The 24,563-nt window shown below is 40.4% G+C and overlaps 1 protein-coding gene across 2 annotated transcripts in view; it reads right to left on the minus strand.

The window, feature by feature from the left end:
• Window positions 1-16,373, minus strand: part of XPA (XPA, DNA damage recognition and repair factor) — a 36,259-nt gene extending 19,886 nt beyond the window's left edge. Inside the window, exons 1-3 of one of the 2 annotated variants that reach the window (XR_301366.3) lie at window positions 16,151-16,373; window positions 11,756-11,866; window positions 6,113-6,218 (exon numbers count right to left, since the gene is read on the minus strand). Coding sequence is in view for 1 of the 2 variants with exons in the window: in XM_003122025.4 (XP_003122073.3) it covers window positions 6,113-6,218; window positions 11,756-11,866; window positions 16,151-16,370 (437 nt within the window). In the remaining variant the exon portion in view is untranslated. The remainder of the gene's footprint in view (window positions 1-6,112; window positions 6,219-11,755; window positions 11,867-16,150) is intronic. The other variant, XM_003122025.4, reaches the window with a different exon arrangement.

Below are 24,563 nucleotides of genomic sequence, written 5' to 3' on the forward strand. Positions count from 1 at the left end.
ATAGGGATTCCAAAAAATAAAGAGGGATTTAAGATGTGTTTAAAGAAATTACGACTGAAAATTTTCCACATCTAAAGGAAACAGATATCCAGACACAGGAAGCACAGAGGGCCCCAAACAAGTGGAACCCAAACAGACCTACACCAAGACATATTTTAGTAAAAACGGCAGAAGTTAAAGATAAGGAGAGGGAGTTCCGGTCATGGCTCAGCAGAAACAAATGTGACTAGCATCCATGAGGATGAAGGTTTGAGCCCTGGCCTCGTTCAGTGGGTTAAGGATCTGGTGTTGCCGTGAGCTGTGGTGTAGGTCACAGACACAGCTCATATCTGGCATTCCTGTGGCTGTGGTGTAGGCCAGTGGCTACAGCTCTGATTCAACCCCTAGCCTGGGAACCTCCATGTGCCATGGGTGCAGCCAAAAAAAACCACAAAAAAAGTAAAAATGAAAATAAAGATAAGGAGAGGAATCTAAAGGCGGCAGGAGAAATACAAAGAGTTAATAATAAGGAAAACCCCAATAAGGCTATCAGCCGATTTCTCTACAAACAGGTTACAGGCCAGAAGAGAGGGGCAAGATATATTCAAAGTTCTAAAAGAGAAAAATTTGCAAATTAGAATATTCTACCCAACAAGATGATGACTTAAAATAGAAGGAGAAATAAAGAACTTCTTAAACAAAAGTTAAAAGAATATAGCAATATTAAACCTATCCTAAAGGAAATATTGAAAGGTCTCCTCTTAATAAGAAAGAAGAAGATCTAGGATGGAGGAAATCACAATTGAAAATAAATCACTTAAATTAGCCAGTATATAGATCAAAAAAAACAAAAAAACCCTAGTTGTGAAAGCAATGATAGACACAAGGAACAGCAAAAGGATAAACACAAAGATATAAAAAAGGACATCAAAATCATAAAATGTGGGGAAGAAAATCTAGACTTTTTTTTTTAGAATGTGTCTGAGCTTTTCTGATTGTCAGTCTAAAGCAAGCAGACATAGGAAGGGGTTAATAGACTTGAAAAACAGGGCAACCACAAATCAAACACAAACAACATATTCATACACACACACAAAAACAAAAAAGAAGAAGAGTACACAAACATAAAAGGAAATCATCCAACCAAAAAAACAAAACGGAGAAACAAAGATTCAACGAGAAAGCAAGGTTTAAAATGGCATAAATATGTATGTATCAATAATTACCTTAAGTGTCAATGGACTGAAGGCTCCAATCAAGAGACAGAATGGCAGACCGGATTTAAAAAGGAAACAAGAGCCTACAATATGCTGTCTACAAGAGACTCACCTTAAGGCAAAGGACACATATAAACTGAAAATGAAAGGATGGAAAAAGATATCCCATGAGAATGGAAATGACATGAAAGTGGGAGTTGCAATACTCATATCAGATAAAATAGACTTTAAAACAAGGCCATAAAGAAAGATGAAGAAGGACACTGTTTAATGATAAAAGGACCAATTCGAGAAGAAGATATTATACTAATCAACAATTATGCCCCTAATATACGAGCACTCAAATACACACAACAAATGCTGACAGACATAGAAGGAGAAACTGATGACAGTAGGAAACTTTAACACCCCACTCACATCAATGGACAGATTCTCTCGACAGAAAATCAACAAGGCAACCGACTGTATAAATGACACAATAGAACAGTTAGACTTAATTGATATTTTCAAGACATTACATCCAAATAAAAAATAGAATATACATTCTTTTCAAGTGTACATGGAACATTCTTTAGGACTGACCACATACTGGGGCGCAAAACTAACCTCAACAAATTTCAGAGTATACAAATTATTTCAAGCATCTTCTCTGACCACAATGGTATGAAACTAGAAATCAACCAAAGAAAAAGAAATGAGAAAAAAATTGACTACTTGGAGACTAAACAACATGCTACTAAAAAAACCAATGGGTCAATGAGGAAATCAAAAAGGAAATTTAAAAAAATACCTTGAGAAAAATGACAATGAAAATACAACCATACCAAATCTATGGGATACCACACAAAAGCAGTTCTTAGAGGGACGTTCATAGCAATACAGGCTTTCCTCAAAAAAGAAGAAAAATCTCAAATCAACAACCTAAACTACCACCTAAAAGAACAAAACCTAAAGTCAGGAGAAGGGAGGAAATCAATAAAATAGATTCGAAAAACAATAGGAAAAAAAAAATCAATAAGACCAAGAACTGGTTCTTTGAAAGGGTAAACAAAAGTGACAAACCTCTGGCCACACTCACCAAGAAAAAAAGAGAAAGAAACCAAATAAACAAAACACAAAATGACAAAAAAGAAATATCAACTGACACTGCAGAATTACCAAAAAACCATAAGAGAATACAATGAACAATTATATGCCAACAAATTTGACCACCTAGAAGAAATGAACAATTTCCTAAAAATATATAGCCCACCAAGACTGAATCAAGAAGAAATAGATCATTTGAACAGACCAATCACTAGAAATGAAATTGAATATGTAATTTGAAAAAAAAAAAAAAAAAAACTCCCTATAAACAAAAGTACAGAACCAGATGGCTTCACAGGCAAATTCTACAAAACATACCAAGAAGAACGTATACTGGTTCTTCTTAATCTCTTTCAAAAGACTCCAGAAGGAACACTCCCAAAGACTTTCTATGAAGTCATCATCACCCTAATACCAAAGCCAAACAAAAATACTACCAAAAAATAAAACTATATCTTTGATGGATATAGATATAAAAATTCTCAACAAAATTTTAGCAAAACAAATCCAACAACACATTAAAATGATCATACACCACAACCAAGTAGAATTCATCCCAAGTTCACCAGGATGGTTCAACATATACAAATCAATGCCATACACCACATCAACAAAGGCAAAGTCAAAAACCACTTGATCATCTCAATAGATGCAGAAAAAGCACCTGACAAAATTCAACACCCATTCTTAATAAAAACTCTTACCAAACTGAGTATACCGGAAGCTTATCTCAATGTAATAAAAGCCATTTATTACAAACCCACAGCCAATATAATACTCAATGGAGAAAAGCTGAACACCTTCCTGCTAAAATATGGAATAAGACAAGGATGCCCACTCCCAACACTTTCATTTAACATAGTATTGGAAGTCCTAGCCACAGCAATTAGACAAAAAAAGAAAAATAAATGGTATCCAAATCAGAAAAGGTAGGCATTCCCATTGTGGCTCAGAGGGAGCAAACCCACTATCATCCACGAGGACTTGGGTTCAATCCCTGGCCCTGCTAAGTGGGTTAAGGATCCGGCATTGCTGTGAGCTGCAGTGTAGGTCACACACACAGCCTGGATCCTGCATTGCTGTGGCTATGGTATAGACCAGTAGCTGTAGCACCAATTCAACCCCTAGCCTGGGAACTTCAATGTGCCCCAGGTACAGCCCGAAAAGAAAGAAAAGAAAGAGAAAAGGTAAAATTGTCACTATATGCAGATGACATGATATTATATATAGAAAACTCTAAGGACTCCACACAAAAACTACTTGATCTGATAAACAAATTTAGCAAAACAGCAAGACATAAGATTAACATTCAGAAATTGGTCACAGTTCTGTATACCAGTAATGAAATATTAGAAAAGGAATATATTTAAAAATATCTTTTAAAATCACACCTCCAAAAATAAAATCCTAGGAATAAACCTGGCCAAGGAGGTGAAAGACTTATATGCTGAGACCTATAAAACATTAATAGGGCAAATTTGAGATTAAAAAAAAAATGGCAAGATATCCTATGCTCCTGGATTGGAAGAATTAATACATTTTAAATGGCCATACTACCCAAAGCAATATAATGATTTAATGTAATCTCTACCAATTTACCGATGACATTTTTCACAGAACTAGAACAAATAATCCAAAATTGTATATAGAACCATAAAAGACACAGAATTGCCAAAGCAATCCTGAGGGGGATAAAAACAAAGCAGGAAGCGTAACCCTCAAACTTCAGACAATATTACAAAGCTACAGTAATCAAGACAGTGTGGCACTGATACAAAAACAGCCATACAGATCAATGGAACAGAATAGAGAGCCCACGAATAAACCCAGACACCTATGGTCAATTAATTTTCAACAAAGGAGTCAAGAATATAAATGAGAAAAAGACAGTTTCTTCAGCAAGTGGTGCTGGGAAAACTGGACAACTGCATGTAAATCAATGAAACTAGAACACACCCTCGCACCATGCACAAAAATAAACTCAAATGGCTAAAAGACTTAAACATTAGACATGACACCATAAAACTCCTAGAAGAGAACATAGGCAAAACACTGTCTGACATAAACCATACAAATGTTTTCTAAGGTCAGTCTCCGGAGACAACAAAAATAAAAACAAAAATAAACAAATGGGATAAACTTAGAAGCTTTCGCACAGCAAAAAAAACCATTAAAAAAAAAAAAGACAACCTGGAGAATGGGAGAAAACAGTTGCAAATGATGCAACCAACAATGGCTTAACTCCAAAATACACAAACAACACAACAACAAAAAATAAACAACCCAATCGAAAAATGGGCAGAAGACCTAAAGAGACATTTTCCAAAGAGGACATAGAGATGGCCAGTAGGCACATGAAAAGATGCTCAACATCACTAATTATTAGAGAAATGCAAATCAAAACAATGAGGTACCACCTCACACTGGTTAGAATGGCCATGGTTAATAAATCTATAAATAACAAATGCTGGAGAGGGTGTGGAGAAAAGTGAACCCTTCTATACTGTTGGTGGGGATGTTAAGTGGTACAACTATGGAAAACAGCATGGAGGTACCTCAGAAAACTAAATATAGAACCACCATATGATCCAGCAATCTCACTCCTGAGCATATACCCAGACAAAATTACAAGTTAAAAAGCTACATGCAGGAGTTAACCATCGTGGCTCAGTGGTAACAAACCCGACTGTATCCATGAGGATATAGGTTCGATCCCTGGCCTCACTCAGTGGGTTAAGGATCCGGTGTTGCCATGAGCTGTGGTGTAGGCATAGCCCAGCAGCTGTAGCTCCGATTCAACCCCTAGGCTTGGGATCTTCCATATGCCTAATGTGCGGCCCTAATAAGCAAAGTAAACAAATAAATACATGCATGCATGCATGCATGCAGGAGTTCCCATTGTGGCTCAGCAGATTAACAACCAGACTAGTATCCATCAGGATGTGGTTTGATCCCTGGCCTCGCAGGATGTGGTTTGATCCCTGGCCTCGCTCAGTGGGTTAAGGATCCAGCATTGCCACAAGTTGCAGCGTAGGTCACAGATGCAGCTGGGATCTGCCATTACTGAGGCATAGGCCAGCGGCTACAGCTCTGATTCAATCCCTAGCCTGGGAACTTCCATATGCTGCAAGTGCAGCCCTAAAAAGACAAAAAAAAAAAAAAAAAGATACATGTTCACCCCTATGTTCACTTCAGCACTATTCACAAAGCCAAGACATAGAAATAACCAAAATATCCAGTGACAGATGACTAGGTTAAGATGCAGTACATATATACAACGGAATACTATTCAGCCACAAAAACCAAAATAACGCCATTTGCAGCAACATGGATGCAACTAGAGATTCTCACACTGAATGAAGTCAGAAAGAAAAAGACAAATACCACATGCTATAGCTTACATGAGGAATCTAAAATATGGCACCAATGAACCTATCTACAAACCAGAAACAGACTCACAGACACAGAGAACAGACTCGTGGTTGTCAAGGGAGAGGGGAGATGGAGTGAGATGGACCAGGAGTTTGGGGTGAGAAGATGCAAACTATGACATTTAGAATGAATAAGCAATGAGGTCCTACTATACAGCACAGAGAACTATATCCAATCTCTTGGGACAGACTATGATGGAAGATAATAGAAGAAAAAGAATGTATATATGTATGACTAGGTCACTTCGCTGTACAGCAGAAATTGGCACAATACTGTAAATCAACTATACTTTAATTATAAAAAATTATAATCCATATGATCTAACTGCTTTGCCCTAAACTTACATGCAAATATTAAATTTTATTAATTTAAAACATTCTCTGAAATAAAATAAGTACCTGCAGTTATCACAAGTTGCCAAATCAAAGTGGTTCATAAGATAAGAATCCATAAATTCTTTACCACATTCTTCACATATTACATAATCAAATTCCATAACAGGTCCTAAAAAAAGGAAGATTAATTCTTTAAGTTTCCTTTTTTAAGATTAGAATACATTTTCCACTATTAGCTTATCTAGCATGTATTTTATGCCTGATACAAATGTATTTATGTAAAAGATAACATAAAACCTTGATTAAGTAATTTACATTTATCTTAAAAAAATGTAAGGGAAAAAGAAACTGAAATTATATAAAGGAAAAAATTACCAACTCATCAAAGATTTTTGAAACCAAGCCATATTAAGGTACTTGTACTACTTCTGTATTGCTGCTGTAACAAATTACCACACATTTTTGTAATGGCCGCACCTGCAGCATATGGAAGTTTCCAGGCTAGGGACTGAATCAGAGCTGCTGCTGCAGGCCTACACCACAGCCACAGTCACACAAGATCTGACCACATCTGCAACCTACGCAGCAGCTTGCAGCAACAACAGATCCCTAACCCACTGAGCAAGGCCAGGGATTGAACCCACATCCTCACAGAGACTCATCAAGTTCTTAACCTGCTCAGCCACAACGGAACACCACAAATTAGCACAAAATTTCGGGGCTAGACTAACACAAATTTATTTTCTCACAGATCCGTAGTTTTTAGATATGACACAGGTCTCAATAGGCTAAAGTCAAGGTGTTGGCAGAGCTAAATACTCCTTTCTGGAAGTTCTGGGGGACAGTCCTGCCATTTCCAGCTTCTAGAGGCTGCCTACGTTCCTTGACTCATGACTCCCTTCCTCCATCCTCAAAGCCAGCAACAGCAGCTTCTTACATCACTCTGGCTTCCTCCATCATCGCACCTACTCCCTGACTCTCTTCTGCCTCTTTTCTAATTTTAAGGATCTTTTTTAGTATATTGCCTCACCTAGATAACCCAGAAGAATCTCCCCTTCTCAGGTCTTTAGCCTTAATGATATCTGCAAAGTCCCTTTCACTCTATAAGGTAATACAGTCACTGGTTTCATGGTAACTGGAATGTGGACATCTTTGGGGGGCATTATTTAGCTGACCACAGTACTGCTAAGAGTATGAAGATTAGTCCTGAGATAGGAGGGAGGTGTGAGAACTGCTTACAGATAAGGGAGACAGGCACTAACATTTAACACAGAAAAGAGCAATAAAGAGCAAGACTACAGTAGAAGAGAGACAATACCGAAATCATTTTCAAATGGGAAACTTTTTCTCTCCCTCTATTCCACCCCCTCACAAGACAGCAAACAGCTTCCTCCTCATCCTTCTCAACCACCAGATTGGAAATCTTTCCAGGATAGAGACTGCATTTAGCTACACATTCTCAATACCCAGCACAGAAGCTACTCTTCATAGAGTAAAGCAAGATTTTTAAAAAGACTTCAAATACCAGAGTTCCTGTCATGGCTCAGTGGGAACGAATCTGATCGGCATCCATGAGGACACAGGTTCGATCCCTGGCCTCGCTCAGTGGGTTCCGCGTTGCCAGGAGCTGTGATGTAGGTCACAGATGAGGCTCGGATCCTACGTCGCTGTGGCTGTGGCGGAGGCCAACAGCTATAGCTCCGATTTAACCTCTAGCCTGGGAACTTCTGTATGCCGCAGAAGCGGCCATAAAAAGACTTAAAAAAAAAAAGGAAATTCAAGTACCTAGCTAAGGATCTTTATCCTACACTTTCAGCAAGTCTGAAAGGTTTACTAATAAGTACACCTTTAAGACGATTACTACTGCCCAGCCCCAACTCTGAGAAGTGCCACAATCCCAGTGGGAAGAAAAACGGAGTTGTCATTTGTTCATGATTTGTTGGACATATTCCTATCTCTATCTTTCCTGCCTACTTCCAACACAAGCGAGTCAGTCAACATTCTAGCACTCCTTAATCCCACTAATCTTCAAACTCCCACAAAAAAAGTACTCTTCTTTATAAAATATAAAGAGGAATAGCTATAGGCAAAAGGAAAAATTAAAAATACTGTCAAAGTGGTACCTTAAAAAAACTGGTTACTGGAATGCGTCAGAACGAAGAGAAACTACAGTCAGAAATACCAATTGAGAGGCTACTGCACAGTATTATTAATCAAAAGCCATAAAACATGCATACTTTTTCCAAATTTTAAGTTTTTTATAATGAAAAAATTTTAATATACACAATGATGATTTTTCAACTTCATCATGCCCTTTACATTCACCATTTGGAAACTGCCAGTCTGTTGTACGAGAGCCTCCCTCTCCTCCTTTCGTTCATCATTCACTAACATATCTATTTATTATGAATATAGACTCATGGATTCCTGGTTTTTCAATCGTATACAATTCATTAGTGTCCTTAATTACTTTAAGATTCAAACTTAAAGGGCCCTGGTTCCTTTCAGTGGACCAGAGAAGCTGCATCTCAGATCTGGACTCCAGCTGTGCTCATGGCTACTGGGCTATCTCTGGTTGATGGCCCTTTCTGAGGACAGAGCTAGGAAATATATGTATATATAAACACACACAAATACTCATGCATACACATGTTCACTATTTTTACTGAAGTATAATTGACATAACATTAGTTTCAGGTATGCAATATAATGATTCAATATTTGTATCTATTGCACAATGATCACAATAAGGATACTTAACATTCATCACTGTACAGTTACAAAACTTTTTTCTTTTCATATGAATTAAGATCTTAGCCACTTTCAAATATGCAACACAGTATTGTTAACTATACTTTCCATCCTATACATTATGTCCCATGACTTATTTTCTAAGTTCGTACCTTTTAACCCACTTCACACACTTCACCCATCCCTCTCTTCCCCTCTCTGGCAACTATCAATCTGTTCTTTGTATCTTTCAGTTTAGGGTTTTGTTTGTCTTTAAACTCCACATATACATGAAATAATGTATCTGTCATTCATTGACTTAATTCACTTTGCATAATGTTCTCAAGGTCCATCCACATTGTCACAAATGGCAAGATATCATTCTTTCTTATGGCTGAACAATATTCCCTTGTACACTGTTCATATACATCACAGTTTCTTTATCCATTCACCCATCAGTGGACATTTAGGTTGTTTCTATATCTAGCTATTTATTGTAAATAACACTGCAATGAACATGGGGGTGCGTGTATCTTTGTGAGGTAGTGTTTTTGTTTTCTTTGGACAAATATCTATAAGTGGTATTGCAGGATCATGGGATAGTTCTAATTTTTTGAGGAATCTCCATACTGTTTCCCATAGTGGCTGCACCAATTTACATTCACAAGGGCTCCTTTTGTCCACCTTCTTGCCAACACCTGTCATTTTTCTGTCTTTTTGATAACAACTGTTTTAATAGGTATGAGGTAATAGCTCACTGCTGTTTGATTTGCATTTCCCTGCTTAGCAATGTTGAGCCTTTTTCATGTACATATTGACCATCTACACATCTTTGGAAAATGTCTATTCAGATCTTCTACTCCTTTTTTAATCAGACTGCTTGGTTTTTTGCTATTGAGTTATAGTTCTTTATACACTTAATAGATATTAACCCCTTATCAGATGCATGATTTGCAAATGTTTTCACTCATTCAGTAGGTTGTCTTTTCATTTTCTTGTGGCTTCCTTTGTTGTACAGAAGTTTTTTGTTTGATGTGATCCCATTTGTTTAACGGTTCCGCTTTTGTTGCCTTTGCTTTTGGTGTCATATCCAAAAATATCATTGCCAAGACCAATGTCAAGGAAATTTTCATTTGTTTTCTTCCAGGAATTTTATGGCCTCAGGCCTTACATTTAAGCCTTTTGAATTAATTTTTGCGTAAGACGAAAGACAGTGGCCCAGTTTGATTCTTTTGTATATGTTGTCCAGTTTTCCCAACACCATTTATTGAAAAGACTGTCCTTCCCCCAGTATATTCTTAGGTGCTCTGTCATAAATTAACTGATCATATGTGTAGGCTTATTTTGGGCTCTTTCTTCCGTTCCATCACTGTATGCTCTGTTTTTATGCTAATACCACACATACGGTTTTGGTTATGACAGCTGTGAAATATAATTTGAAATCAGGGAACAAGAGGACTCCAGCTCTGGTCTCCTTTCTCAAGATTATTCTGGCCATTCAGGGTCTTTTGCAATTCCTTGTGAATTTAAGGAGTTTGTTCTATTTCTGTGAAAAATGCCATTAGAATTTTGATAGGGACTACCCTGAATCTGTACACTGTTTCAGGTTCTATTGAGATTTTAATAATATTAATTCTTCCAATCCATGAGCACAGAATATCTTTCCATTTGCTTGTATGTTCTTCAATTTCTTTCATCCATGTCTGATAGTTTTCAGTTCATGGGCTATTTTACCTCCTTGGTTAAATTTATTCCAAGGCATTTTATTCATTCTGATAAATGGGCAATTATAAATGAGACTTAATTTCACTTTCTGCAACATATTAGTAGTGTATAACAACAGATTTTTATATATTGATTTTATATCCTGCAACTTTACTAATTCATTTATTAGTTTACACATACACTCTGCATGCATACACATACACATGTTTTAGAAATCAAGAGTTCACACTGATACTGCCAATTTTTTTTAGCCACACCCATGACATGTGATAGTTCCCAGGTCAGGGGTTGAACCCGTGCCACAGCAGTAACCAGAGCCACAGCAGTGATGATGTCAGTTCCTGAACCTACTGAGCTACCAGGGAACTCCTGATATTGCCAATTTTCATCCATCCCCCAAAGGGTTCTTTCTTGCCTCTCCCATTCTATATTTGTATGTCCTTTCTTCCACAATGAGAACTTTGGCTCCCAGCAACATGAGGACATTTATTCATCTGCTTGAGGCTACAATACATCTGAAATAGTTTCGGAATTGCTTTACTCATATCAATCTATAAAATGAGTTCACAGAGTTCTCGTCACGACTCAGTGGTTAACAAATCCAACTAGGAACCATGAGGTTGCAGGTTCCGTCCCTGGCCTCACTCAGTAGGTTAAGGATCCGGCATTGCCATGAGCTGTGGTGTAGGTCACAGACACAGCTCGGATCCCGTGTGGCTGTGGCATAGGCCAGCAGCTATAGCTCCGATTAGACCCCTAGCCTGGGAACCTCCATATGCCATGGGTGCAGTACTAGAAAAGACAAAAAGCCAAAAAAAAAAAAAAGAAAAAAAAAGAATTCAGGAATTCTGTGTTCCCAACCCCCATCCATCCCAAATTGAGGATATACTATGAAATACTGTGCTCATAAATCATTTGGTCTATTTCTTTCTGTCCTCCTCCTCTTTAACATGATCATATTATTTCATTTGGAAAAAATAATATTCATTTGTTTCCTTGCTTTTACATTTTTTTCCACTCCTTCCATCAATGAATACTTGCTAGGTACACAAACCACAAGTTTGAACAAACATTGCCAAATCTGTTTTATTTTTAATCTACTAGCAAAACCGCCAAATTTTATTACTTATAAAGCCAACCTGCTCAATGACTGGACTAACTGTGGCATTTTTAAACATCACTTTGCAAAGAATTATGCATATTACTCAAAAGGACCAATCTAGGTATCTATTTTCTCAAAACACACTTTACCTGGTTGATGAACAACTTTTCCAATTGCATGTTCTTCTTCTACCTCCTCTTCCAGAATGAAGCCTCCTCCTGTGTCAATTATCTTTGGGGCTGCTTTTACATTAGCCACGCCTACAAAAAGTAAGTAAGAGTGATCAACAAACGAACTAGGTAAGCCCTTATGTTCCCTTGTGCCTAAACAGGAACTTTTAAAAATTTTATATCAAACCAAAGATATCCACTATTACCACTTCTATTCAACATTATACTGAAGGCCCTGGCCACTGTAACATGGCAAAAAACCAAGACAGACATAAAGGTTGGAAAAAAGTAAAACGTTATTTATTACAGATGATGTGATTATGCATGTAGACTATCCACAAGACTCTACAATTAGAATTAAGAAATAATGCATAGAGTTCCTGTTATGCCTCAGCAGTAATGAGCCCGATTAACATCCATGAAGACTCAGGTTCAATCCCTGGCCTCACTCAGTGGGTTGGCTGGGGATCCAGCATTGCCATGAGCTGTGGAGTAGGTCACAGACGTGGCTCAGATCCAGTGTTGCTGTGGCTGTGGTGTAGGCCAGCAGCTGTAGTTGATTCTACCCCTAGGCCTGTTAACTTCCATATGCTGCACCTGCGGCGAAAGAAAGCCAGCCAGCCAGCCAGCCCACCCTCCAGCCTAGAAAGAGATGTGTAAAACCTCTATCTAAAGATTTGATGTGATCCCACCCAAAACCCCAGCAGAGGGTGTGTGTGGGTGTGTGGGTGCAGGCATGTTCTGGGGAAAGGGAAGGGTAATGGGAGCTGACAAGATTATCTACATTTACATGTAAATACAAAGAACCTAGAATAGCCAACATAATCTTGAGCAAAACTCAAGGATTCACTCTGTCAGATTTGAAGATTTACTATAAAGCTTCTGTAATTAAGACAACGTAGTACTGAAACAAAAACAAAATCCAACGTAATAGAAGAGAGTCCTGAAACAGACTACAAATATTTGGTCACTTAATTTACAGCAAAGACTCCATGCCAACAGGGCAAAAAGGATAATATTTTCAGAAATGGTGCTGGGATTTACGTCAAAGGTACTACTACAAAATGGTGAGGAAAAGATGGTCTTTTCAACAAATGAAATTTGACTCTACCTCATACAATACACACAAAACAATTTTTAAATGGATCATAGTCTTGACTGTAAAAGGTAAAAAGTAAAACAATAAAGCTTCTAGAAGAAAACACGGGAGAATCATTTCATGAACTTGAGGTAGCCCAAAAATTTCTTAAACATGACCCAAAAGTATTAACCATAAAAGAAAAAATGTCTTAACTGGACTTGATTAAAACTAAGAACTTCTGGCAGTTCTCTTTGTGGCTCAGCGGGCTAAGGACCCAAAATAGAGTCTGTGAGAATGGAGTTCGATCCCTGGCCGGGCGTACTGGGTTAAGGATCCAGCATTGCCACAAGCTGCAGTGTAGGTTGCAGATGCAGCTCAGATCCAGTCTTGCTGTGGCTGTGGTGCAGGTGCAGGATTCCATCCCTGGCCCAGGAATTATCATATGCCACAAGTATAGCCATAAAAAGAAAAAAAAAAAAAAAAAAAAAGCACCTCTGTTCATCAAAAAACACCATTATGAGAGTGAAAAGACAAAATGGAAACTGTGAGAGGCTATTTGCAATATGTATATCTGACAAAAGGACTCATATCCAGAATACATAATGAAATCCAATATATTAGTAAAAGACAAATAACCCAACTAAAAAAAAAAAAAGGAGGAGCTCCTGTCATGGTGCAGTGGTTAATAAATCCGACTAGGAACCATGAGGTTGTGGGTTCGATCCCTGGCCTTGTTCAGTGGGTTAAGGATCCGGCGTTGCCTTGAGCTGTGGTGTAGGTTGCAGACGCGGCTCGGATCCCACTTGCTGTGGCTCTGGTGTAGGCCAGTGGCTACAGCTCCGATTTGACCCCTAGCCTGGGAATCTCCATATGTCATGGGTGCAGCCCTAATAAGACAAAAAAAAAAAAAAAAAAAAAAAAGGCGAAAGACCTAAATAGAAACTTGACAACTGAGGATATGCAAATAGGCGTTCCCATTGTGGCTGGGTGGTTAACAAACCCACTAGCATCCATGAGGACAAGGGTTCGATCCCTGCCCTTGCTCTGTGGGTTAAGGATCTGCCATTGCCATGAGCTGTGGTGTAGGCTGCAGATGTGGCTTGGATCTGGCATTGCTGTGGCTGTGGTGTAGGCTGGCAGCTGCAGCTCCAATTCGAACCCTAGCCTGGGAACCTCCATATGTCATGGGTGCAGCCCTAATAAGACAAAAAAAAAAAAAAAAGAGAGAGAAAAGATATGCAAATAGCCAATGACCACAAGAAAGTTCTCATTATCATTGGCAATTAGGAAAGTACAAACTAAAACTATAATGAAATACCACCACTCCCACCAGCATACCCAAAAAGAAATACATAAAAAACTGATTCACTTTGCCGTACACCTGAAGCTAATAAAATATTTTAAGTCAACTACACGCCAATAAAATTTTTTAAAATATAAAAATAAGGGGATTAGAGTATAAGTACTGTTTCTGTTAACAGTACTTCTCATACTACCTTTTTATATATCCCTCCACTAGACTGAACCATTTTTCTCTAATTCTGAAAAATAATTAAGCATTCCGTGAATTTTGCTGAATGGATAGAAATGGATGAATGTACCAAAATATGATTCTGATTTCATGAAGTGTAGCAAATGATCAGAATGACTATGAGTGCAATGAGAATTAAGGGAAACTGGAATAATCAAGATGATAATTTGATCAGGATCCTGAACAATGCTAAAATATGCCAAAAACAAAGCCCAGTTTCTCTCTACTCTTATGCCTTGCTATGCCCCCCAGGCCCTTAACACTACTCTTAGCAACATATTCTAAGCAACTTCTCATCTTTTTTCATGGCTTATGTCATACCACACACAGAAAGTGGAAATTATACAGTACATTGAAATAAAAGTACTACAAAGATAAAAATCTCGGCTCTTGAAGCACTGCAGGTTGCATACACTGTTACAGCACAATTTGGTTCTTTGGTAAATGCCCAGGAAATCTTAAAAAATATTCATACTACCTTGCTTTCCATTATCAGAAGTTTAATACCAGTTTATGCTCTATTTTGTACCCCTGTTCCACAGCCATTTAGTACAAGTCTTGAAACCTTTATGGAATCATAAATATGAATTTATCAATGCAAATGAACAATTTTTTGCATTGAGACCAGAACCATTAAAAGTGGCTAGGGTTTTCAGATTCAGTGTCAGTATGAATCTCAAGACACCCAGCTAGCTCTTTTCACTCTTCCTTACTCCTGGCTGATGAAAGGGTTAAGTAGATGATACAGTTTTGTGTTCAACTGCTCACACACTACACAGTTGGTTGAGGAACACAGGTGCTTCGTGTCATGGAGGCAGTCCTAAAGAATCACATGTCAATCAAACTATATTTTAGGTACCATGGAGAAGACTACCACTTGATCCCAGTGGAGAGTTATATGATAAACACATACATGATAAGCAAATAGACAAATGCACAGCCAAGGGCTGTCCTAATAAAGGGAAGATGAAATCCAGACAAGAATAACACAAGAATAACAGCCTTTCTTCCTAAGGGTGAGAGAAATGCTTAGTATAGCAAAGGAAGCTGGTGAACAAGACCTTGAACCGAGGGTCAGATGACCTGAGTTCTAGTCCAGATTAGCCTTTGCACTTGCTGAGACGAACCTGAGCAAACCTCTGTCGCTTTCTGGCGCTCAATTATCTCCTCAGTAAAACATGGATACCAAACCCTGCCCTAATTATTTTCAGGTTAGCTGTGAGAGCCAAATTAGCTACTTGGAAACTTTGACACACAACAGTTGTCACTCGGTTAGCCCCACGGAGTCAGTAGCTAATGTCTGTTTGCTCCTCTCTGCGCCCAGCACGTAGCAAGCACTGTGTGCCAATTAGGGAATATGCACTCAATCACCCTGCGTTAAATGGATGAATAAGGAAGCAGGTGCAGGATTACTAAAATGTGTTACGAGGTCTAAAAGCTTTATACAAAGACCATCCCGGGACTGGTGGAAGCTGCAGGCAGAGAACAGAAAAGGAGAACGGAGACATTGCCTGGCTCCTCCCGACAGCGAGGGCGGCGGCATCCCCAAGCCAAGGACGGCCGCTGGACCGCCCAGGTGCCGTGAGGCAAGGCCAGGGCTGGGAGTCAGAAGTCGCCCTGTGGTCTTGGACACCCCGCTGTGACAAGGCCAGCTGAGCTGAATCCCTCCGAGGACTGCGGGGGAGGGTCTGGTCGCCACACCAAGGACGGGGCCCCAGGTCCGCCAGGAGAGAGATGGGGCAGACGCCGCTAGGGTCCAAACCTCCGGTAGCCGCAGCCGTCGTCGCTGGGTAAGGCCGGGCCGCCAGCCGGGCCTGGCGCAACATCAGCGCCCGCTGCCGCTTACGCTCGATGTTCGCCCGCACTGAGGCAGGCAGCTCCGCCGGCTGTTCTGAAGCCGCCGGCTGAGATGAAGACCCTTCAGCAGCCGCCATGTCCAACCTCCCCAGAAGACTGTGGCAATAGCCCCCACGCAGGCGCATTGAAACGCCAAAGCTGGTCGAGGCCCCGCCTCCGCGCTGGCGGTAGGGAGCGCGCCTGCGCATTTTGAGAAGGACTTGCAGAAAGGAGCGGTAGTTGGAATCTGCGCAAGCGTCAGAGCGGAGTTTACTTGTTGGCTTTGTAACTCTGAAGTCGCCGGCTGGTTCCAAGATCAGTGTTCAGGACCCAGTCATCTTTAAAATAATAGCTTCGCTTGGTGGTTCAGCACATGGGCATTGGAGTCAGACTTGGATGAAATCTTAGTTCTGACACTTGCCATCTGCGTGGCCTTCAGTAAGTCACTTACCCTGAGTTCAGTTTCAACAGTAGTAAAATGAGGATAATTACAGAACCACTTAATAGAGTTGTTGAGAAAATTAGATGTAGTCTTTCCGCACAATGCCTGGCACATAGAAAGCTTCCCAAAATGATGGCAGTTAGTAGTAACAGTAGTTTCAATCAAAAGAAATCAGCGGATGATTGGTATGACTACTTTGAAATTCTGGCCTAGACAGAGTCATAGATTTGAAATGAGAACACCTGGGTTTAAACTCTGGGTGACAAAAGGCAAAGGCAGCACCAATTACCAAAGCTGGTATGCGTAAGTTTGGCTAACTTTTCCATGGAATATTTCTAGAGTGTGGATGAACTTACTTTGGATTTGAGCTAAACCCTGACTTCCCAAAAGTGTGGCAAATGAAGCAAAATAAATATGGCATGCTTTCCTAAAAATGTATTTTTTTATGACAATAAAACTTAATTGAAGCCAGAAAACATTAAGTTCTAATTACCACTTATACCATTGGGACTAGTTCTTAGAACAAACTGGCCCACTGGATAATACCTAACATTCACAGTTTGAGAAGCACAACCTAGTGGTTTTAGTCAATCAGTTATATGTATATCTAAGCTGGAGGACCTTCTATAGAGTAAATAAGTGCTGCGATCTCCTAGTTGAACTGGAGACAGATTTCAAACCATCCCTACTCCTTTTCCCCTCAAATTCCTCTCGCTCCCTATCCATTGATCTTGTCCCATGATAAAATCTCAAGTTTCATATGATAACGAAAGCACAAACAGGATAAAATTAGATAAATTAACTTAATAAAAATTAGTGACTTTTGGAGTTCCCGTCGTGGCTCAGTGGTTAACGAATCCAACTAGGAACCATGAGGTTGCGGGTTCGGTCCCTGGCCTCCCTTAGTGGGTTAAGGATCTGGCATTTGCTGTGAGCTGTGGGTGTAGGTCGCAGACACGGTTCGGATCCCGAGTTGCTGTGGCTCTTGCGTAGGCTGGCGGCTACAGCTCTGATTAGACCCCTAGCCTGGGAACCTCCATATTCAGCCCTAGAAAAAGGCAAAAAGACAAATAAATAAATAAATAAGTAAATAAGTAGTAAGTTTTGCACATCAAAGGATACTATCAAAAAAGTGAAAAGACAATTCACAGAATGGGAGAAAATGTGTGCAAATCATATACAGGTTTCCATGCCCCCATACAAAAGTAGAGCATTCCTTGTAAATTGGTACAACGACTATGGAAAAGAGTATGGAGGATCCTCAGAAAACTAAATATAGAACTACCATATGATCCAGCATATACCTGGGCATATACCCAAACAAAATTTTCATTCAGAAAGATACATGCACCCCTATGTTCACTGCAGCACTATTCACAATAGCCAAGACATGGAAACAACCTAAATGTCCATCAGTAGATGAATGGATGCAGACGATGTGGTACATATACACAATGGAATACTACTTGGCCATAAAAAGGAACAATGTCATTTGCAGCAACATGGATGGAACTAGAGAGTCTCATACTAAGTGAATTAAGTTAGAAAGAGAAAGACAAATACCATATATCACTTATATGTAGAATCTAAAATATGGCACAGGAAGTTCCTGTTGTGGCTCAGTGGTAATGAGCCCAGCTGGTATCCATAAGGATGCAGGTTTGATCCCTGGCCTCCTCACTCAGTGGGTTAAGGATCCGGCATTGCTGTGAGCTGTGGTGTAGGTGACAGATGCGGTTTGGGTCCCATGTTGCTGTGGCTGTGGCTGTCAGCTGTAGCTCTGATTCAACACCTAGCCTGGGAACTTCCATATGCCACCAGTGAGGCCTTAAAAAAATAAAATAAAATATGGCACAGATGGACCTATCTATAGCACAGGAAAAAAACTCAAAGACGTGGAAAACAGACTCGTAGTTGCCAAGGGGGAGGGGGAGGAAGTAGGATGGACTGGGAGTCTGGGGTTAGCAGATGCAAACTACTACTTTCGGCATGGGTAAGCAAGGAAGTCTTGCTTAATAGCATTGGGAAGTATATCCAGTCACTTGTGATAGAATATGATAGAAATATGAGAAAAAGAATGTGTATATATGTATGACTGAGTCACTTTGCTGTACAGCAGAAATTGACAGGAGTTCCCATTGTGGCTCAGTGGTAATGAACCAGACCAGTATCCATGAGGATGCAGGTTCTATTCCTGGCCTCGATCAGTGGGCTTAGGATCCAACATTGCTGTGAGCTGTGGTGTAGGTCACAGACACAGCTTGGATCCCGCATTGCTGTGGCAGTGGCATAGGCCGGCAGCTGTGCTCTGATTGGACCCCTAGCCTGGGAATTTCCATATGCTGCAGCTTTTTTTGGCCATAAAAAGCAAAAAAAAAAAAAAAAGAAAGAAAGAAAGAAAAAAGAAAGAAACTGACAGAACACTATAAATCAACTAAAAGAAAAAAATTTTAATTGGAAAAAAAGAGATCTTTCCATGACCAAAAAAAAAAAAAGTAGAGCATTCCTAAGAAATCTTTGGTAAGCCAAAATGGTGTAAACTGAAGAAGCAGTTATCTTAGGACACATCTTGCGAATAAATGCATATGCACAAAATAAAACAAGATAAAGAGCACAGTTGCTCACAGACACAGTTTGAAACCATGGTGACTGGATGTTCTGATGGAGCATCGGTGATGTCACTCTCTTGATGGCTTATTGCAAAACAAATGCTTGACTCTATTTTCACTTTTCCTTTTTTTTTTTTTTTCTAAAAGCAAAAAAGGTTTTTTTGCTTATGTTAGTGAAAACAGGTACTAGAGAAGATCTTTCATAAAAGCAAAGTGACATTAAGGAAACTTGAAAAGCAGAGGATACGTGTATATGAAAAGGGAACTCATAATTAAATAATAAAAAGGCAAATAACAGTCTTTAAAAGAGCAAAAACCTTAAAAAGGTATTTTTCTAAAGAAGATACACAAATGGCCAAATAAGCAAATGAAAAGATATTCATCATTAGTCATTAGGAAAATGCAAATCAGGAGTTCCTGTGTGGCTTTGTGATAACAACCCCACTAGGAGGGTTCACATCCATAAGGATGATGGTTCAATCCTTGGCCTGGCTCAGTGGGTTAAGGATCTGGCATTGCTGAAAACTGCAGTGCAGGTTGCAGACGGGGCTCAGATTCCACGTTGCTGTGGCTGTGGCACAGGCCGGCAGCTGCAGCTCTGATTCGACCCCTAGCCTGGGAACTTCAATGTGACACATGTGCAACCCTAAAAAAATAAAAGAAAAAAAAAAAAGAAGAAGAAGAAAATGCAAATTCATTTCATACCCATTAGAATAACTAGAATTAACAGAGGGAAAAAAAAATTGTCGGCTGGAAGTTCCCATTGTGGCTCAGTGGTTATGAGCCTGACTAGTATCCATGAGGATTTGGGATGATCTCTGACCTCTCTCAGTGGGTTTAGGATCTGGTGCTGCTGTGTAGGTCACAGACTCGGCTTGGGTCCCACATTGCTGTGGCTGTGGCGTAGGCCAGCAGCTGCAGCTCTGATTCCACCCTTAGCCTGGGAACTTCTATATGCTGTGGGTGTGGCCCTATAAAGCAAACACAAATAAATAAATAAATAAATAAAATGTTGGCGAGGTTACAGAGAAATTGGAATCCTCAAACATTGCTGGTGGGAATGTAAAACGATATGGATGCTGACCATGGAAAACAGTTTGGCCATTCTGTTAAAAGCTATTCTGTTAAAAAGTTAAACACATAGAATTAACATATGAGTCAGCAATTCCACTCCTGGGTAGAAAGAATTGAATTCATTTCCTCAGAGATTGAAAACAGGCGTTCAACAAAAACTTGCATGCAAATGTGAATAACAACTGAAAGGTTGGAACTACTCAAATGTCTATCAAATGATGAATGGATAAACAAAATGTGGCATATCCATACAAGGAATATAATTCAGCCATAAAAAGGAAGTACTGACACATGCTACAACATGACTTCACCTTGAAAACTATGCATTTCCTTTATATGAAACATTCAGAATAAGCAAATCTATAGTAACAAAAAAGGATATTAGTGGTTGCAGAGGGGCTGAGGGGAGTGGGAAATGAGAAGGGACTGGTTAATAAATATAGGATAATGAAAATGTAAAGGAATAGATAGTTGTGTTGGCTTCACAACATTGTCAATGCACTACATGTTATTAATGGTAAATTTTATTTTACAATTTGTTTTTTGTTTTGGGGTGGTTTGTTTGTTTGTTTTGTCTTTTGTCTGTTTAGGGCCACACCCAGGGCATATGGAGGTTCCCAGGCTAGGGTCTAATCAGAGCTACAGCTGCTGGCCTATGCCAGAGCCACAGCATCACCAGATCCGAGCCTCATCTGCAACCTACCCCACAGCTCACTGCAATGCCGGATCCTTAACTCACTGATCAAGGCTAGGGATCGAACCCACAACCTCATGGTTCCTAGTTGGATTCATGATGGGAACTCCCAATTTGGTTTTTTTTTAGTTCAAATTCTGATTGGGCCCAGGCAGGTAATGGAAGTTAATGAATCCATCCAGGTGTGGCACTTGGGCAAACTGGAGTGTGAGGGTCCCTCTTAAAGGGGGAAGCTACTGCCCAGCTCCAAAGGGTAGTTGCAGAGGCAGAATCTGGGCTCATTTTGTTAACCACCCAATGTTTGATGAAAAGTAACTGCTTCTCAAATTTTAATGCACATACAAGTCACTTGGTGAGTTTATTAAAATGCATATTCTGATTCAGTAGGTCCATGGTGGACACAAGAATATGCATTTCCAATGAGCTCCCAAATGGGGCTTTAGCTGTACCAATTAGATCAAATATTGAGGGTCTGGCCCACCGGTTGGCCCACAGGTTTTCAAACTTGGCTGCACATTCAAAGCACCTGGGGAATTTAAAAAACACAGAGGCTGATGTCATTGGTCAAGGGTGGGATCTGGGCAGTTGAATTTTATAAAGCACCCTCTCCCATACCCCCATAGTTCTAATGGCCAGCACCCTAAATGACTCCTTTAGATGCTACACAGCTCCAAGAGGCTATGCAATATTTCTGGAAGGCAAGGTAACAGTTGTCCCCCGAAAGTAACCCTTTGAGAATAATTAGCCCCTGGAACCTCCTCTTTAACAAAACATTCCACGCTTCAATACTGAAGGGCATGGACCACAGCTCAGATGCTGTACAGGCCCTGGTATTTTGTAATCTTGACAATCTGCTGGGTTTCCTTTTACTGGTAACTCCCTCTCCTTCAGGTTTCTGACCTTTGTTAGCAAGTTTCGTGTAATTGGGTCAGGATTGTTAGCTGAGGCCTGAACCAAGCTAAGCCAAGCCTCCTCCTTTAGAGAGAGGAGAAGTACATGCCCTGAACTGTACACCCCACAATGTGACAGAGGCTGCGGGGCTTGCCCGGAGCACAGTGACATGAGTCATCTTGGTGGGGGCACAAAAGGAAAATAGGCAAGGAGAATAGACCAGTGGCTGTGTTCTTGCCTCTCCCCATTCAAGTGTCGGGAAAAACCTGTGACTCCATCTCTCTTCCGTCTTTGTACCTCTCTCATCTCCCAGACCAACTGTGATCCTGGTTGAAAGAGGGGTAATTAACAAAGCACAGAAAGAATCGAAACCTTAATGGAGCTTAAAAAAGGACAGGCAGGTAAGAATGAAAGCCAGGAAGAGGCAGGAGAAACTTGGCAGTGTTTCCTGAGAGGGCTTCCTCCCTGAGAGCAATTACTGGGGTTATTCATGCCTGAGATGACAGGATGTGAACATATTTGTCTTTGTTATCTAGTAAATAGTACATGTGTGTGGCTTTATTTTTACTTTGATTTTGCCCCCGATTCCCAGGGCTTTACCCCTTAATGCGGTCACTTTGAACATCTTTGGCATACATTCACTATAGGAGAACATCTGTGTAAGGAACATGCCGGGGGAGGGGGGCAGGGGGAGGGAGAAACTGGGACCAGGATGCGGCAACACAGAACATATCACAATTCTGTAGACTTAAGCCATACTGATTTAGGGATCCAGGAAAGGCAGTCTCTATGGGCTATAATTAACCTTCCTTCTGGAAAAACTTAGATTTCAACCTTCCTGAACCAAAAGATAAAGGGATTGAGGGAAAAACCTCATGTTGGGACCTTGATCAATAAAATGTATGTATGAAGGGATTTAGAATACATCTTAAAGACTCAGGAGAATTTTTTTTCCCAGGAGTTCCCGTCATGGCTCAGCGGAAACGAATCTGACTAGCATCCATGAAAACGCAGGTTCCACCCTGGCCTCGCTCAGTGAGTAAAGGATCCGGCGTTGCCGTGAGCTGTAGTGTAGGTCACAGATGCGGCTTGGATGCCATGTGGCTCTGGCTGTGGTGTAGGCTGGCAGCTATAGCTCCAATTAGACCCCTAGTCTGGGAACTTCCATAAGCCACGGATGTGTCCCTAAAAAGATAAAAAAAAAAAATTCTTTTTTTCCAGAAGGAATAAGATTAGGAAGCTCCAAATGATTCGACTAAAGACAGGACCTAAGAAAACTGATGGGCAGCACTGGAAGCCAAAATCGTTACCCACTGACCAGCAAGGGTAGGTCTTCTTGACTCAGTATTCCCCAGGCACCGAATGAGGCCCGGGGACCTTGCTTCCTACTGCCTCTTCCAAAAAACCTGCCCTGCTCCCTCCTCTGGCTGCCTATGACCCTCATGTATGCTGGTGTTGTGGCTTTTCCATATCAGAGGACACCAACCTGCTGTCTTTACTAGATTTTCAGGCCCTCGAGAGCTGGGACTATCTGGTTCATCCCAATATCACCAGGGCTTAGCACAGTGTCTGGCACAGGGCAGTTGCTCATTAAATCTGTGGAATTAAACAAATAGAATGAATAGTAGTGAATAAGCCTAGGTGGGTGTTCATTAGCACCAAAACCCAAGGTCCAAAGCTAAACCCAACAGCCACCTCAGCTCTGCTTATACAGCTGTGGGGACAGGGAACACTCTACTTCAGAGCAGCCCACTCCGTTGTTGTCTAGCTTTGGCCATTATTTTGGGGGGGGGGTTATAATAATAATAATATACATGTATATGGTGCTTACTATATAGTAGGTGTTTTTAAGCATTTAAAATATATTAATTCAGAGTTCCTGCTGTGGCTCAGCAGTAAGGAACCTGATTAGTATCCATGAGGACTCAGGTTCAATCCCTGGCCTCATTCAGCAGGTTAAAAGATCAGGCATTGCTGTGAGCTGTGGTGTAGGTCACAGACATGAATCAGATTTGGCATTGCTGTGGCTATGGTGTAGCCTGGCAGCTGCAGCTCTGATTCAACTCCTAGCCCGGGAACTTTCATATGCCGCACCTGTGGCCCGTTTTTAGCCAAAAAGGAAAAAAAGTATTAATTAATCTAATTTTCATAACTACTCAATGAGTATATTCACTAATCTCAGTTTATAAACGAGACCACAAAAGTACGGAGATGTTAGACTCGTTCAAGGTCATAAGCTAGTACGTGACACAGCTGAGTTCAACTAGGCACAGGCCACCTCAGTATCAATATTCTTATTCTTTTTTTTTTGTCTTTTTGTCATTTCTTGGGCCGCTCCCGCAGCATATGGGAGGTTCCCAGGCTAGGGGGTCTGATTGGAGCTGTAGCTGCCGGCCTACGCCAAAGCCACAGCAACGCAGGATCCGAGCCGTGTCTGTGACCCACACCACAGCTCACGGCAATGCCAGATCCCTAACCCACTGAGCAAGGGCAGGGATCGAACCCGCAACCTCATGGTTCCTAGTCGGATTCGTTAACCACTGCGCCACGACGGGAACTCCCCACTATCAATATTCTTAACCACTAAACTCTAAGACTCGAAATTAGAGTTCTGCCTGAATTAATGCAG

Source organism: Sus scrofa, chromosome 1 (assembly GCF_000003025.6).
Source record: "Sus scrofa isolate TJ Tabasco breed Duroc chromosome 1, Sscrofa11.1, whole genome shotgun sequence".
In the NCBI taxonomy this organism is placed as follows: domain Eukaryota; kingdom Metazoa; phylum Chordata; class Mammalia; order Artiodactyla; family Suidae; genus Sus; species Sus scrofa.